Source organism: Pelodiscus sinensis, chromosome 16, assembly GCF_049634645.1.
Source record: "Pelodiscus sinensis isolate JC-2024 chromosome 16, ASM4963464v1, whole genome shotgun sequence".
In the NCBI taxonomy this organism is placed as follows: Eukaryota; Metazoa; Chordata; order Testudines; family Trionychidae; genus Pelodiscus; species Pelodiscus sinensis.
This window is the reverse complement of record NC_134726.1, coordinates 4,677,662-4,695,847: the sequence shown is the minus strand read 5'-3', so window position 1 is coordinate 4,695,847 and position 18,186 is coordinate 4,677,662. Positions and strand designations below refer to the sequence as shown.

Below are 18,186 nucleotides of genomic sequence, written 5' to 3'. Positions count from 1 at the left end.
CCATATCGTCACTTCTGAGTTGTGACCTTAACTAATAAGTGCTGCCTACTGAAATGGAATAGTTCAGACACATGAGCCATGGAAAGTGCTTCTGCACGAATCTTTGGAAGGATTTGAGCTTTTCGTGTTCCATGTTATGATTTCACTAATAGTGAATTGAGCTCTGGAAATTTCTGCGATCAGCAATCGTTTGTCCATTTCTCAGGGTCTGTCTCGGTTTGGCCTCGCTTACATTAGATCTACTAAATTAATGTGACTTTCAAAAGTTTCCTACTGTCACTAATCTTTACAGTACCAACATTAGTAATGGTGGGGGAACTAGTATAAGACATGCAGGCAGTCTGTGGCTATGGTGTTAGTTTAAACACCACACTGAAGATTTGCCTTGAGTAAAGTAAGATACCATGGGGTAAACCTTTTAAAAGTGAATAAGTGACTTGGGAGCCTAATTTCCATTTTCAAAAGTGATTTCAGCCTCAGGCACCTACCTATCACTGATAGCGATAGAAACTTACAAGTCAATGAGACCGTATGTTCTTAAATGCTGACATCACTTTTGAAAATGGAATTTAGGATCTAAAAACATGTAGGTGCTTTTTTAAAAAATTACCCACTGTCTTCAGAACGCCAGCAGCACGTGTGCTAAGGTTTCCAACATTGCCATTGGTGGTAGAGTTGAACCTGTATTTATAGCAGTGACAGGTTTTAAACAAAGTTCCTTAAAGCAGACAAGGCCTCATCACTTGAGTTTTGAGGAGTAAGAGCTGTGATATAGGAAAAGGGAGATAGGAAAATCCAGGTGTAGTTTGCATTTGTTTTTTCCAGAATCCCTTTTAATTCTTCCTATCCATTCCATTAAAAACTGTAAGCTGTAACTGCTAATACTGGTGGCAGTTTTACTCAGATAATCCTTGGATGAATAGTCAGTGGAGACACTGTCATGTATTACAATGAATGGCATATGTTGTATAATTACATCTGATTTGTGCATTTTCCATGCCTGATCCTAAAGAGTTTTCAGTTGCCCAAAGTGTTTATAAGTGTAATGGATGAAAATTAAATTGAAAAGCTACCAGATTTGCAATTGCCTAATTGTGGTGGAATGCTGCCCAAATTTTATTTGCTCTGGTTCTAGTTACATAAAGAATATCTTAGTTTTCTGTTTTTCTGAATAGAATCATAGGTGAGAGGGTGGTCAAGTTAGAGACCTGTAAAAACAAATGTTCTAAACCATATCCTGAAAAACCAGCCTTAGCGCTGTTAGGAGCAATAGTATTGACAAGGCTCAGGTGGCTTCTAGAATGTTTATCATTTTTATCATTGTTTAGTTAAACCTGCCAAAAATGCAATTTAACAAGAAGAGCGATAAACACAGATGTGGTCCACTGCAGCCCTATCTGCATTAGGGTTTCTATTTAATATTAAGTTCAGGTGCAACTGAACCAGTATTGAGCCACTAAGAAGTTTTTTTTGTGAAATATTCCCAGTATAGACAAAATTCATTTGGCATTAACATCAGAAAATAAACAAAGGCAAAAGCTTCCAAAATCACAGGCTTAAAACAGAGTTTCAAAGCAATGCTGTACATTTTGAATTCCAAATCTCATAAAATCGTGTCCATATAACATTTCTCAGGAGAAAAATGTTTCCCAATGCCCCAGATGCGCTCTTACCATACCTGCCCGAGGGCATGCTGCAGCAAGGTAGGATGGCCAACAAAACGGACATTATCAATCTTCAGCTCAAATTTTTTGCCACACATATCTGATTTGGTAGCCAAAATTGTTGCCAGGATGATATCTGAAAACCTTCAAAAGTGGAAACAAGTTACTATAGTTACCAAAAAGCACACCCTAAAAATATTCCCCAAACTGAAATAGATTTTATTTGTGTAAACTTTAAGAGTGCTTTAAATTGCATATTTAAACCGGAACACCTTCAATGCATTCAATTATGAAAATTAATAATTCCATACAATTACATCTCTCAGATCACCAGAATGATAAAATGAAAAGCATCAAAGGCAAAGAATGAAGATTCATGCTTATTTAATGACATGCTTTGAGAAAGATTAGATGCCATTTGCTTGCAAAAATATAAAACCCGCTCAAGTTAGCCATTGCCTGGATTTAGCTGCAGGTTAATGAACTGACTAAGCAGGTAGGTATCAAAATAACATTCACTCAAATAAACAATGATCTTTAACTTCCCAAATGTGTGGGTGGGTGGATTATTATTGGATTATAATAAAAAAATCCACTACCTATTCCATCTCTTCTAAACACAGTGGTCAGATTCAAATGTACTGCCATGAGAGATACACGGGGGTCAGACCAGTAGTGGCCTGCCACACAGCTGACTGGTCACATAGTACTCTCTCCCCTTATCCCCAACTACTCAGTGACATTCAAAGTAGTAACAATACAATACATTCTTTCCTATGTTGACCCAGGAATGTAATGGTACTATGAGTGGGCAAGAATGTGATCCATGAACATGTAGGCAAGCGTCCACAAGAGAATCCCACCGTAAAGATATACTGCTCAAAAGTCTGCAAATCCCCACCATAAAAAGCTATTAGAAGGAACTTTGCAACTCTACTGACAGGGCTGTGGGAGACTTTACATCATTCTAATCTAATTAGGGTTTTATATCACATCCATTACTACATTGTCTGAGGAGCTCAGAACAAAGTACAATGGATTTCATTTTGCAACCATATGAATCTTTTTTCCCCCATTTAGGGATTGTATAAACTTTTGTTTTATTACTGCATGGTCTTTCCTCAACTGCCCTCTTCAAAGCAGCCAAGCTGCAACCAAAGGGAAGACATTTAAGCTAACACTCTGGTGAGAGTTTAACAAAATCAACGGATATATTTAAATTCCTGTACTTACAGCTTCTACTATGTGTGCACGCATATTCCCCCATCCCCCTTCCCAATGCAAGTATCCCAGATAACACTGTATCACCTAAAGAAAAGGGCGGACCATGGGTGTGCACTGCATTTCTTTTATCTCTCCTCGGCAAATGAGCCCTTACTGCTCAAGAAAGCTACTCATTTAAGAAAGATTTCTGGTCTAGCTCTGATGAGCTATCAAGGAATTAAGAGAAAAATATTAACCCTGCACAGGCAGCTGTATTTCCTTTCATTTAGCATTCTGGCCATTTCCTTTATGAGTACAGAGAATATTCCTCGTTCTACTGAAGGTCTATGCTGACCCAATGGCTTTGGCAGCTGCCATAGAGGCTATGAGATCTGAGGATACCCCTGAGCTATTAAATATCAAGTATCTAGGGTCATGACGGCCCTCACACTTTTGGAGGGAGTACGTGTGCACTGCATTTTCAAACCCCATAACTGCTCATAAGAGAGCAGTACTGAAGCCTATAGGAGACAGTTCCATGGAATGAAGCTGGGATATGGACATAAGTAGAGACCTACCAAATTCACAGTCCATTTTAGTCAATTTCATGGTCATAGAATTTTAAAAACAGTATTTCAACTATTTAAATCTGAAATTTCACGATGTTGTAACTGTAGGGGTCCTGATGCGAAAGAGTTGACACAGACATGAGGTTATTGTAGAGAGGGATTACGGGACACCTAACCTTACTTCTGTGCAACTGCTGGCAGCAGCACTACTTTTAAAGCTGAGCACCTAGAGAGTGGTGAATGCTAGCCAGGAGTGCAGCTCTGAAGGTAGAACCAGCAGCAGCAGCAACTCAGGAGTAAGGATGGCACGATACGGTTTTTCCACCCTGATTTTGGCACTGCTGCCTTCAGAGCTGGGCTCTCAGTCAGCAACTGTCACTCTCCAGCCATCCAGGTCTGAAGGCAGCAGCACATGAGAGTATGTTATGGTATGGTACTGGCATCCTTACCTCTGCGCTGTTGTTAGCAAGACATTGCCATCATGCTGGATACCTGGCCAACAACTGTTGCTCTCCAGCCACCCAGCTCTGAAAGGAGAAGTGAGGGTGGCACTAGCTCAACCCCCTTAGAATATCCTCGTGACCCCCTGAAGCTCCCTTTTGGCTCAGGACCCCAATTTGAAAAATGCTGACCTCCCCTATAAAATCTGTATAGTATAGGGTAAGAGCACACCAGAGATCAGTTTTCACTGTCTGTGACATGTTTTTTTATGGCTGTGAATTTGTTAGGGCCCTAGGCATAAGTGGAGATGAACTAATCCCAGAGCCTCAAAGCCAACAATCATCATTTCATGAACAGCATATCTATGTTCAACTACATATATGAATTCAGAAAAGAAAAAATTGTAGTTTCTATAAACCAGGCGTGGGGAACCTTTTTTGGGTTGGGGGCCACTCCCCACATTCCCCTCTCTCACCAGAGCCTGGGGCCCCCAGGCTAGTATATTTTGTGTGCTCCAGCCCCATGGTGAGGTAGCAGGGGGCTGAAGTGCCAGCACATGCTCCCCAATACTGGGAAGGAGCCCTGAGCCTCAGGAGCCAGATCCAGGCAAGCTGGGAGCCACATCCTGGCCCCTAGATTCCCTACCCCTGCTTTGAACTGGCTAGAACAAGCTTCCCTGAAAACAGTTGCTGCTATAAAAAAACAGACTCCAAGTGGCCGTTTGTGAAAAATCCCCTGCATCACTAGTTTGTGTTAATTAGATGGCTCTCAGTGGAATGGGGGGGAAATCTTAAAGCGGGCTGGGACACAATGGATGACAAACTGGAGAGTAGAAAGGGCTAAGTGCTGATAAGTGGGCATTTTTTTCTGTCCTTGGAAAGAAAAGTCTTGACTGTGGGACCTAGACCAATTATGCTGGCTTTTGTAACTTTAAGATTAGGCTACTGAAACACACTCAACATGGGGCTGCACAGTCAGGCCATTCAGAAGGTGAAGCTGGTCTTGAATACGCTGTAATACACTGCACTGGTTTCTGGTTGGCTTCAAGGTAGAGGTCAAGGGTTTGGTTTCAACTATAAAGCCCTCAATTATTTGTAATAGTCTACCTGAAGCCATGTCTACACTAGGGGGTAAGTTCAAACTAAGATAGGCAACTTCAGCTATGTTAATTGCTTAACTGGAGTCAACTAACCTTAATTCAAAATTTGACTTTGTCACCATAGCAGAAGGTTGATGAGAGAAATGCAGCTTCCCCTATTTCTCACGAGGAGGAAGAGTACTGGCATTGATGGGGCCCTTCTCAGCATTCAATTTAGTGTGTCCTGCTCCCCCACCTCAACCTTGCATGTAAGCACTGAATTTAATCAAGTAAACGTGTAACTGCTGAAACACATTTTAACATCCCTAGTTTCCATTAGCGTTTGGGACTTTTTTAAACCAGAAATCTCTCACCACTACTACGCCATCAGAGGTATTATCAGCAGACAATAGAGCAGTTAACATTGGAAGCAAAGCAATGGCTTACTGCCTCTATTGCTATCACCAGTGGAACTGCTACAACTGACTAAACAATAGTTTTATGTTTATTTTCATTTTGCGGTGGGTGGGGGGGGGAGACACCCTCAAATAGACACAACCATCTTTGCCCAAGAAGAGATTCTAGGCCATGACTGACAGGTGGAATTTGTGCCAGGAGTTTCAAGGAGTAGGGAGAAAGCAGGGAAAAACTAACAAACAATCTATTGTTTGGCCTAGGGAGAAGACAACTACAGACAATACAGATGCAGCTTGAGAGCAATTTCATCTCTCTGTGCTTGTATCTGCACAGCTAAGACAGTGCAAAGCTACTGTGCATCGCTCCTGCTCTGACTACTTGCTGCTGTCCGCTGAAGTGATCAATTGCTAGTTAGAAGGAAGCTGATTTAGTGCTTGGCAATTAAATACTAAGATGAAATATGTGTTTGGCGATACACTACCCCAGACCCAATTCCATGGAGCTTTCTGAGGGCTTTTCAGCACCTCCATTGACGCAGGCATGGATTCTTGTGGGTTTGCCTACTTTTCTATAACCCAACAGAAAGGGCAGTATGGGCCCACTCATTGAATACTAACATTTTTGAGCTTCCTGCAGTGTATGACCTTTCAAATCACCTAGCAAGAAATCTTGGCAATACATTTCCTATGGACATTGTAATTTAATATATAGTTCAAATTAACTCAATGTTCATTATAAAATGGAAATCAGAAAGAAAGCACAATTAAAGGTTGGTGAGGAAAGAAAGCCATTCTAGACAGAGGTGATTGTTTAGAATGTTTGGTCTTACCCTGAAACCAATTGCTCATCAGTTAGAGGATATTGTTCTCTGAAATGGGAACATGGGCATAAACACAAAACAAAAACAAAACAAAAAATACAACAAAAGAATAAACCAAGCAAAGTAATACAAGATACATAAGTGACTATTAAAAATGAAGATGGACTATTAAGGGTTAAACTGCTGTACAGCAGAGATTACTCTTGCTTGTCATTAACTCTACCCAATGGTAAGGGCATTGCTGGCGCGTATATAATTAATGTTTACCTAACATATGCTTACCTAGAATTTGCAGAAAAACTAAATGATTTTAGAGGAGCCGATTCCTTAACTTCATTTCCCAAAGCAGATTATTACTGGTGTTCACAAGAAACCATCTGTGTTGTTTAAAGTTACACGTGGCACAAAGTCTCCTCACTGTCAACTTGCGAGGTACTGGCAACATAGCTCAGGAGTCAGAGAAATTATGCTGAGGTTATTTATTTTAATGCACATTTGTGGCTCTTTGGATGTTTTTCACATGGAACTGCTGTTCTTCCTGAATAAGCACACCTCCTCCTATGAAATGGTCCAGATTCACAGCTCTGGCAAGGAAAGTTCCATCCTCAGCTTATTTCATATCCATGCCCAGTCAGCAAGCTAAGCCTTAAGGTGAGTAAGCTGAAAAAGATTTTGTGGCAAAGGACATGAAGACCTCTGTAAGACAGGGATGCAGAGAACCGAGGAGACACTTACTGACTTGGCTCTTGATTACCGCTCTTCCTACACTATGGCAGCAGATGCTCCTGCACTGGCTTCCAGATACCAGTGGACAGAGCATACAGAAATGTTTCTCTCAAGAACAATAAAGGACATGCTTCCAAAGGTGGGATAATGAAATTGAAAGTTTGGCCAGCTGCCTGATACCATACATGTTAAAAGCCGAAATATCTGAAAATCAAAATGTCAACTCTGAGTCTATTGGAAAGGTAATAGCCTCCTGCTGGCCACTTTCCAGCAAAGTAAACCACCAGTACTCTACAAAAGGAAAAAGTAGTGTCACAAATAGAGGGAGAAGTGGAATCATGGGATGGGTTTCTAAAAAATTGGATAGAAAGTCAGGTGCTTTACTGATGAAAGGGGTACCAGGTAGATGCTTGGCAAAAGGACAGAGAGAGGAGGTGTATACAGAGAGGCTATCAGAAGGGAGCAGGTGCCTGTCAGGAAGTGGAAAGGGATAGACATCCGTGAAGATGAGGAGTTCATTCCTACAATCAGGAAGTGAGGGCCTGCCACACTGCTTCACCAGAACACCCTGTTATAGCATAATCCCATAGTACACTCTTCAGCAACATCCTGCTTTATTGAGTCTGAGCTATTAAAATAGTTGTATTAGCAAAAGATACATACATGAGACCAACAACAGAAAAACCTCTGATATAGTGAGACTGTGTCTCATGGGTTTTTATAGCTCCCACAACTGAACCAAAGACTGAAGCAGCAGGTATAAGGCAAGAGGACTGTGCTCCATGTGGTAGAGGGTGAAGGAGTAAGAAGAGCTGAGAGAGAGAGAGAGTTGTTTCCCTGGTGCTACAAAACTAGCATTGCCTTATCTATATCGTACTCCTCAGCTCAGCAGACAGCTGCAGAATGCTCTCTGGAAGAAACACGCTGCTGTAGTTGTTTAACAGTACATGGGTTTAAGAAACAATTTGTGCAAAAGCCTGGAGCTAACATGGCTGTCCCAGCTGAATCAGCCTGGGAACAGAGAATTCCTGACTCTCAGTCCGGTGCCCAGAATTCTATTATGCCACAAACTTAGGTCTTGTATGTATTTAACTTTGCCAGTTTACCTATAATGATATAGTTAAATTCTCCTAGTGCAGATCACTTTTATATACAATATAACTGTCTTACACTGGTTTATGCCAGATGGGATAAACAGAGTTCCTGTTTTCCAGCTTTTATTTATTTCATTTGGGGGGGGGGCTTATTTTTTAACCATTCAAATTGTATGTAGTTGCCCCAAAATTATACTGTAATAAGATGCAAGGAGGACATCCCAAAGTACTTGTATAAATAGGATCTACTCTAATTTTTTTTATAAATCTAAAAAAAGACTTGCATGTTAGTTTCAGGTTTGTAGCTGAACACCTGATTTAGCATGTAGTGTGTTTGTACCTTTAGTACAACATAGTATTGCTTCAGCCTATATGTTAAAGCACATTAGGGAAATTTTGGTATGTACCCAAAGAGTCTATACAGATCAATTAAGGCACAAAATTTAAGCAGTTATATGGGGCGTGCATTGGCTCCTCTGACACAGAGGCAAGCAGCGCAGAGTGGCAGTCAGCTCTCCAGTAACCGGTGCATGCCAGTAGTCAGCTTTGAAGCCTGATACTCGCATGTACCGGCTCCCACTTGCCACCCCATGAGATGGACTGGAAGCCATGTGCAACCATTTGGGGTAAACCAGTAAACTCATGCCTGTCAGTTGTCCGTTAAAACAGCTATACTCTTACATGCTTACCTTAAAGGATATCACATTTACTTAGACATAAGCTTTTGTGGGCTGGAACCCACTTCATCAGATGCATGAAAATTTTTAGTACAAGTGTTTTTGTTATTCCAGTTGCTTCCAAAAAGAGGGTGAAATAAAACAAAGCTATATAAAATGGAGTCATAGAATACTAGAACTGAATGATCTCTTGAGGTCCCTCCAAATGCAGACCCCTGCCCTCATGGCAGGACCAAGCACTGTCTACATGATCCCTGATAGATGTCTATCAAACCTGCTTTTAAATATCACCAGTGATGGAGATTCCACAATCTCCCAAGTAGGGATGTGAAAGACTAGTCAACTATCCAATAAGCAAACGCTTATTGGATAGTCAACAAGCTTGTCAACTAGTCACACCCCTCTTCTCCCATTTTGCTGCCTCTATCAGACAGAGGCAGCAAGGGGAGCAGTGAAGAAGGGGGTACTTCAAAGAAGCAGCGCTACGTGGAGTCTGGGGCCAATCTTCCCTTATAACTCATGACTTCTAGGCCTTTAATCATTTTTGTTGCTCTTCTTCTCTGGACTAGGGATGTTAAATTTCAATTAATCAGCTAATCAGATTGTCGATGGAAATTCCATCAACTACTCGATTAGTCGATGGGGGGGGCACTCGCTATCCCACTGCGCCTCTGCCTTTGAAATGTACAAAAGCTGCCAGTGACTCTTGTACATTTCAAAGGGAGAGGCGCAGCGGGGAACCCACGCGAGTGGGGACTACTTTGGTTCCTGCTAGCACCATTTCCTCCGCTGCTTCCCATGGAGCCAGGGATGGAGGGGGAAACTGGCTTTTACGCTGGCTCCCCCCAGCACCGGCTACTGCTCCCCCCATGTGGTGCCTCTTTATCCGAGGCAGCAAGGGGGGGAAAAGCAACTAATCAAGTAGTGACTTAACTACCCAATAAGCCTATGCTTATTAGGTAGTCAACTAGTTGCTTACATCCCTACTCTGGGCCTTTTCCAATTTCTCCACATCTTTCTTGAAACGTGGTGCCCAGAACTGGACACAATACTCCAATTGAGGCCTAATCAGTGCAGAGTAGAGCAGAAGGTCTTCTCATGTCTTGCTCACAACACTCCTGTTAATACATCCCAGAATCATGTTTGCTTTATTTTTTTGCAACCATGTCACACTGTTGACTCATATTTAGCTTGTGGTCCATTATGACCCCTAGATCCCTTTCTGCAGTACTCCTTCCTAGACAATCACTTCCCATTCTGTATGTGTGAAACTGATTGTTCCTTCCTAAGTAGAGTACTTTGCATTTGTCCTCATTAAACTTCAGCCTGTTTACCTCAGACCGTTTCTCTAGTTTGTCCAGATCATTTTGAATTATGATCTTATCCTCCAAAGCATGACCATTTCCTCTTCCATGGAGTTCAGGTGAAGAGTATAGGCCAATAACAGTAGGCAAAAAAGATCACAAGAATGATATATTTCAGAAAAGCATTATAAACCCAGGAATTTCAAGTTAAAATTATTATTTTTTAAATCCAATTACATTAAGCTATAAAAATGCAGAGTTCAGACACCCAAACCACACTAACTATCCCTGCAGTAATACCATCAGTAAGAAGAAAAGCTAATCTTCAAAAGCAAGTTATTCTAATCAGGGACAACAAATACAAATAAATACTCTAATAAATTTGATAGCCTTTAAAGTGCCACCAGACTCCTTGTAATTATTTCATAGCTTTGCCAAATCTCTCACTAAAAACTAATTCTAATATCAGGGACTGCTATTGCTAAAGTCTAATGCATATTATCTTCTTTCCACCTTAGGAGTAATTGTATTATGTACAGATCTATAAAACTATTGGCAACTTGTCTCATGTGCCAATTAAAAGTTGTATTTGATTTTTTTATTTAATTTTTCCTCCCACCCAGGGCTTGCTTATAACTAAGTTATGTTTACTGGTGTGCAATTAAATGTTTCACACTGGTTTCTCACTTAAACCACATCAAAAGTACTGTGTGCAACACGCATATGCCACTGTGACTGAAAGCCCAACTTCATAGAATAGCAGCACACCCAGCAATGCTGTATGGTGCAGAAGCATGGGTGATGAAAAGCAAGTTCAGTGCCTACAGCTGTCCAAGATAAGAGGTCTTTGCATTATAAAAGGAGTTACACAATGTGACAGATTTCAAATGAAAGCATTAGGATTGCAGTGAACATCTGATGTTGCTGACAAAAATCCAGGAAGTGTGACTTCCCTGTTCCAGACATATACAGAGGATGAATGAAAATCAGGCGAAGACAGAATGGTAGCAAACAGAACCGGAAGAAAGCCAATGAAGTTATGGATGGATTTCATCAAAGATGGGGGACCTAAGCAGATGGATCTTAGTGCTGCCATACAAAGACACAAAGATGATGCAATCTTCCTTGATGACTTGATCCCAGATGATGGCATAAAGAAAAAAGAAGACAGAGTCACAATCTACTGAAAGATACAGATCTGAAAACTGAAGCTGTCCAGCCATCTATTTCAAGATAAAAAAGCAAAACAGAAGGCATTGATATGACTTCGTATTTGAAGAATGTTCAAGTTAGCACATTTTAGGAAGCAATTTGAAAACATAACAGCACATACAGTAATCTGAAGGAAGAAGTCACTTGTTGCTATCAACTATTATTTTTGAAGACAGGGATCAGATTAGCTGTTACATCAGTTCTTCAGCTGCAAACAAGAGCTTATCACTTTTCTTCCATTAACATGTGGAAGAAAAGTAGTGAAAAATACTGATTATCCTGGGAACTAGAGAACAACTTATGTAAGAGAAGAATTAGACAAGTGTAATTTCAGAAAAGGACTGTCACAGCTATTAGGTTTAAAATGGAGCCACCTCTGCACTTTTGAATGCAAATGTATAAGCTCATAAAAAGCACTTTCATCTGGCGTGGTAAATTAGAGAACTATCTACTATCCAAAATGTTCTCCATATGTAGATCCTTCTATGCCATGACCAATCAACTATGTACACTAAGCTCCTTAAGTAACTCACTGAAAGGTATGTTTTCCAGACTTCCCATCATTCTGGTGGCTCTTCTTGGGACATTCTCCAATTTTTCAACATCCTTTTGAAATGGACTCCAGAACAGAATGCAATATTCCAGTAACTCCAGTTGTTTGAATATTCATGTTGTTTTTCCTTACAATGATCAGTAATGTACAAGGTCACAATGCAATGAATATTGGGATTTAGGAGATTTTGGTAACTGAGATCTTTAAAAGCATGACAAAGTTCTCTGAACTCTGGTTTTGGATCTCATGCTGGTCATTATCTGTAGGACTAACAGCTTCCCTTTTTTTCCTGGCATTTTGATACATATTTGAAATGACAAAAGCAGCACAGCATTCCCTTGCTTTACAAATATAGACTACAAAATACTAGGGCCAAACTTTAACAGTGACTTCAAAGCAACCTGAGTTAACCAAAGAAACACATGCTGAATAGCTCCACTAATTTGGCTTTGTGACAGATTTAGCACAGAACTAATTTTTAAAATACTAGGGTTTTAAAGTTTTTAGTTCCCATGGAATCTGCTGCTTTGTACTGAATTCACTGAGGACATCTCTGATTACAGCATTCTAAGACACCAAAGATTAAAAAAAAAAAAAAGAGACAACACACAGAGCAAGCAATTTGTTTTTTCTCATCGGTAGAACTGTTTTCTAAAGCCCTGATGCCATTAAGACTTATGTACTAGCTTAACTTTCCTACCGTGAGCTGTTCTACTGGTTTCAATTGGACTACTCATGGTGGTAAAAGTAAGCATGTGCTTAAATCTTTGTAGGACTAGGACACAAATTTCCCCTTTTGTGGTCCAATTCTGCCAACTTCTCTCACATTAGGTAGTATCTTTCATATAACTAGTCTTACTGATTTCAAACAACACTTTTCTCTGCAGGATTCAGGGTGACAGAATCTGGCCCTTTATTATTTTGCAACATTTAAAAAACATGCCACAAAGAACCCCAACTTAGCTAAGTCTAAGGGTACCTACTGAATTTGCCAATAGCTGTGACAACCCACAGTGATAAAGTTTGCAATATGCACAAACCAGAACAATGTAGCAGACTTTGTAGGAAGAAGAATGTTTAAACTGAATAATATACAGGAACACACAGCACTTCCAGAGTACTTTTCATCCAGGGATCCCGAGCACTTTAAAAAGATTGTATAAATGTCAGTATCCTTCTGAGACATTTCTTCATCCAACAAAGAACTGCAACTACCTCTGGGGAAAAACACCAGTTTATTTGTGCACAACTCTACATGAATAAGAACACAGAACATAAGAATGGCCGTACTGGGTCAGACCAAAGGTCCATCTAGTCCAGTAGCCTGTCTGCCGACAGTGGCCAGCACCAGGTGCCCGACAGGGGGTGGACTGAAGCAATGATCAAGCAATTTGTCTCGTGCTATCCACCTCCAGCCTCTGACAAACAGAGGCCAGGGACACCATTTCTATCCCCTGGCTAATAGCTTTTATGCACCTAACCTAAATGAAATTATCTAGCTTCTCTTTAAACTCTGTTATCGTCCTAGCCTTCACAGCCTCCTCTGGCAAGGAGTTCCAAGAATGTTAAGGCAGTAAGGAAGAACACTGCATCCAACTAACTCCCAACTGTAGATGCAGGTAGGCAGAATTAAAATCTGCCTAAGGCCACAACATGAACATTCCCATTTTGAAAGCATGACATGGGCTCTTTAATGACCACAAGGGATTAGAATGTCTGATTTGCATCTTGCCTCAAAACAGTACCTTCAGCAACACCCTGACACTCATGAGAAGCACCTGCTTAGAAGGGGCATCCAGCATGTGTCTGAGATTAACTCAGTTTTTATTTGCACATCTCCTTTCATACAGAACAAGAGGATTTGCCTACTCAACAAGTGTGCAAGAAAGAATGGCCCAGTCTCCTCTTTTATTTTGAATCTTTTGGTTGAGGGGAAATTCTCTTACCTAGAGTCTCCATCTTGGTCTTCTGTGTTGTCATTAGTGCTATTCACAGCATATCGGCTCCGTGGCTTACCTGAAACAAATGGAAAAGATAGTTACAAATCACTGAATAGTACCTGCAAAAAGAAAAGCATTTGTGCCTTTTTCTAAAGGATATAGTAGGAAAGCCCAAATGTGTTCTCAAAAAAACCCCCCACACACACCACGAACAACAAAAGACCTTTCTCCCTGCTTTTTTATATTAGAAACATCCAGCCTTGACTTCCCTGTTATTGCTCCAGGACAGAAACATGACCAGAAGAGTCCTCAGTCTTAAAGCAAAGGTAAAAGGTTCCTGAACCTTTTAAAAAAAACAAAAAAACAAAAAAAACACACCCTCACCTCCCAAGTATCTGGCAGAAGTATGAATTAAATAGGTATTAAGTAAATAACTTTTAAAACTCCCTTACTATCACCCAAGTATCATTATCTTAGCTTCCAATGTCACAAGCCAATATATTTAGATGTATTTCTCAGTATAGATGGACCATCTAATGGGCTAAAGATCTAATGCCTTCAACAAGAAGGGAAAAAATAAACAGCTTTGAAACAACTTCCAGCTGATCTTTATAATTAAAGCAAAATAGGTTTTAAATATCATCTCTTGGAAAGTCACCCTTCAGCACCTACAATAGGGTGTTAAATGCCCTTTGATGACATTGGGAGGTTTGCACAAAGATCATGGGTAAATTATATGACCATTAGACAGCAAATAAGCCTAATATCTCTTATTTCATGGTTCAGTAACCTATTCAAACCAAAGAACCAAACTACATCAAAATTAAGAACAAGTGGTCAACAAACAGCCAGTATAAGAATGCCCATTGCATAACTGAAAATACACAACTTAATAACGCAGTACTGACAATTGATATGATGATTAATAATAGCATAAATGAATCATTGTACTCACAGACTTTATTTAATGGGACTTTTGCTGCTGCACCTTTTTGCACATTTCTTTGAAGTTTACATCATAACTGGTCAAATTCAGATTCATGCAACGCATTCAAGCTACATGAGTAATTACACATTTTTTTAAACTATGAATTTTAATTTTAAAAGTTGCATGTATTTTGGGAACGACAAAAGAGCCATATTTGGTTCCATACTGAGCCATATTTGGCTCAAGAGCCATAGATTGCAGACCCCTGTGTTATTCGTTAGGTGATTTGCTGTTTGATATGCTGTACATCACTGACTGTCACCACCACCACCTTCATACTAAACCCAAAACTGAAATTTGACCAAGATATCATAGCCCTCAGAAAACTGAAGTACAGGCAGGCCATCCTTGCTATAAGTCCAAGATTCGTTCCAAAAAACTTGGACTCATAGTGAAACAACTTAAAGTGGGGAATTGTTTTCCCACCACTAACTTCCATTTAAGCAAATTTGATGGAGTGTTTCATACAACTTATAGCAGGGAATGGGAGGACTTTAACGTATCACTTCTACAAATGTCAACGACTTTAGTGTGGAAAGGATGTATACTGGAGCGACTTAGAGCCCTGTATTCTCAGTAGGGATGTAGCCCCTACCCGTTGCAGGCCCCCTACAGGGCTGGAGCAGCACCCTGCCCACAGCCGGCAGGGAGCTGCTCCAGTCACCTCAAATTAACTGGTTAAATCTTCCCATTAGGGATGTGATAGCGTATTTGTTTTAATGGTTAACAAATGAGCCTAGGCTCATTAGGTAACCTTCATGGTTACACACAAGTGCACCCCCTCCTCCTCTACCCCTGCCTCTATATGAGAGGCAGCAGATGGGGGGTGGCAGGGAAAGGGCTCCCCTGCATGCAAATGCATAACCGCTGAAAGATTTCAGCAGTTATATGTTTACAAAAAAAACCACTTTTTAACATCCTTACTTCCCATCCCTCCTTAACACACATTTCCAAGAACTATTTAATACACTGGGACCCACATGGCCACATCTCCATTGCTTACTGCACTTCTGTACTCCTCCTCAGAAATTTGTCCCTGCTGCCACTTTCTGTACAAGCCCTTTTTGATTTTCAGGTCATTGATGGAGCCATGTTGGCCTCGTTCTCCTCCTGGCTTCCCCTAGCATCAAGATAGTTTGCTGTGGTTGATTCAGTATCCCTTCCCTGAGAAACCCCCGCTTCCCCTGACGGAGACCCCCCCCCCCCTACACTGTTCTAACCCACCATATCTCCAAATGTGCCTGCTTTAACGAGGGTCATCGTCCTTCTCCCACCTCACTCCCTTCGCCTCGGAACCGTCCGCCCCCCAAGCTGCCCCCCCTCAAGCGTCCGGACACTGGCCCCCACCCCCCAAGCTGCCCCCCCTCAAGCGGCCGGACACCGGCCCCCCCCCTCAAACGGCCGGACACCACCCCCCCCCTCAAGCGGCCGGACACCGGCCCCTCCGGCCCCCCCCCCCAAGCGGCCGGACACTGGCCCCTCCGGCCCCCCCCCCTCAAGCGGCCGGACACCGGCCCCCCCCCCTCAAGCGGCCGGACACTGGCCCCCCCCCCTCAAGCGGCCGGACACTGGCCCCCCGAGCTGCCCCCCCCTCAAGCGGCCGGACACTGGCCCCCCGAGCTGCCCCCCCCCTCAAGCGGCCGGACACTGGCCCCCCAAGCTGCCCCCCCCCTCAAGCGGCCGGACACTGGCCCCTCCGGCCCCCCCCCCAAACGGCCGGACACCGGCCCCCCCCCCAAGCGGCCAGACACTGGCCCCCCGAGCTGCCCCCCCCCTCAAGCGGCCGGACACTGGCCCCCCGAGCTGCCCCCCCCCTCAAGCGGCCGGACACTGGCCCCCCGAGCTGCCCCCCCCCCCTCAAGCGGCCGGACACTGGCCCCCCGAGCTGCCCCCCCCCCTCAAGCGGCCGGACACTGGCCCCCCAAGCTGCCCCCCCCCTCAAGCGGCCGGACACTGGCCCCCCAAGCTGCCCCCCCCTCAAGCGGCCGGACACTGGCCCCCCAAGCTGCCCCCCCCCCCAAGCGGCCGGACACTGGCCCCCCAAGCTGCCCCCCCCCCCAAGCGGCCGGACACTGGCCCCCCAAGCTGCCCCCCCCCCCAAGCGGCCGGACACTGGCCCCCCAAGCGGCCGGACACTGGCCCCCCAAGCGGCCCCCCCCCCCAAGCGGCCGGACACTGGCCCCCCCCCAAGCGCCCAGGGAGAGCCCAGCCCCCGCCTCGCTCTTCCCCCGGGAGGGGCTCCAAGCCCGCGTGCCCCGCCCACGCAGCGACAGGCCCGTTGGACGAAGCCCCGCCCCCGCCTCGTGCGCCCGGCCCGCCCGGCACGTGGCCCCGCGCTGTCACTTACCGGCCTGGGCCGCCGGGTGCTCCGGGCCCCGCTGGAAGGGGAAGCGGAAGAGCAGCTTGTTGCCGCGGCTGCCCGAGCTCACCAGGATCACGCTGATGGGGCTGGTGCTCTCGCCCATCCCCCCCTCCGCGGGGCAGGCGAAGGCGCCGCCGTCACCACCGCTCCCCCCCTTGCTTCACAGCTTCCCGCGCGAGCAGCAGCCGCTGGCCATAGAGACGCCTCAGCGTCGGGGCCTAGAAGGGCCCCGTAAGAAGGAAAGACTGGCGGACTTCCGGTTCCGCGCATGCGCTCTACGGCTGGCTAGCGCTGCTGTTCCGGTTCTCGTGGAGCGGCGCCTTCCCCGGGGACGGGCCTGTTCCTGGGAGGCACGAGACACCCCCCAGCACGGACCCGTGCCCGGCCGCCGGGGCTGCGCGTGGCCGCCGGGCGCACCACGTGTCCCCGGGGATGAACTCCCCCACCCCCCGACGTGCACGCGCCTCTCGTGGCTCTAACGCCCCCGTGACCCTCCGCGGCTCCATTCAGCCGCCCCGGCCCAGCACCAGCCGGCAGCGCCGAGCGGGGAGCGCGGGAGGAACAAACCCCGGGGGGGGGGGGGTTTCGCGTTAACCCCAGCCAGCCACCAACACCCCTTCGCGCACCGGCCCTGGGCACGCGGAGCCTGCCCCATTGTGCGACTCGATAGACCTGCCCCGGGGGCGGCGCTGGGAGACGCTGTCTGCGAAAGCACCTTAGAGACGAGAGTCATGTGGGCATCAGTTTTCATGAGTAAAGAAAAACCCTCCGATGAAGTGGTGGTGACCCAGTTGGAAATAGGTCAATGGAGGGATGATAGGAGTTGCTATAGGGAACTTTCTGGGTGTCTGGCTGGTGAGTCTTGCCCACATGCTCAGGGTTTAGCTGATCGCCATATTTGGGGTCAGGAAGGAATTTTCCTCCAGGGTAGATTGGCAGAGGCCCTGGAGGTTTTTCGCCTTCCTCTGTAGCATGGGGCACAGATCACAGCTGAAGGACTCTCTGCATGTTGGGGCCTTCAAAGTATTTGAAGGCTTCAATATCTGAGACATAGGTGAGAGGATTATTCTAAGAGGGGTGGGCGAGATTCTGTGGCCTGCACTGTGCAGGGGGTCAGACTAGATGATCATAATGGTCC

The 18,186-nt window shown here is 44.5% G+C and overlaps 1 protein-coding gene across 11 annotated transcripts in view; it reads right to left on the bottom strand.

The window, feature by feature from the left end:
• Window positions 1-17,392, bottom strand: part of NPRL3 (NPR3 like, GATOR1 complex subunit) — a 91,651-nt gene extending 74,259 nt beyond the window's left edge. For 2 of the 11 annotated variants that reach the window (XR_012896095.1, XR_012896096.1), the window contains exons 1-4: window positions 17,034-17,390; window positions 13,705-13,774; window positions 6,202-6,240; window positions 1,679-1,808 (exon numbers count right to left, since the gene is read on the bottom strand). Coding sequence is in view for 2 of the 11 variants with exons in the window: in XM_075899191.1 (XP_075755306.1) it covers window positions 1,679-1,808; window positions 6,202-6,240; window positions 13,705-13,774; window positions 17,034-17,151 (357 nt within the window). In the remaining 9 variants the exon portion in view is untranslated. Of the gene's footprint in view, window positions 1-1,678; window positions 1,809-6,201; window positions 6,241-13,704; window positions 13,775-14,653; window positions 14,745-15,666; window positions 15,839-15,910; window positions 15,954-17,033 lie in introns of those variants that run through there. The other 9 variants (XR_012896097.1, XR_012896099.1, XR_012896103.1 and 6 more) reach the window with 9 other exon arrangements.
• Window positions 17,393-18,186: the final 794 nt, after the last annotated feature.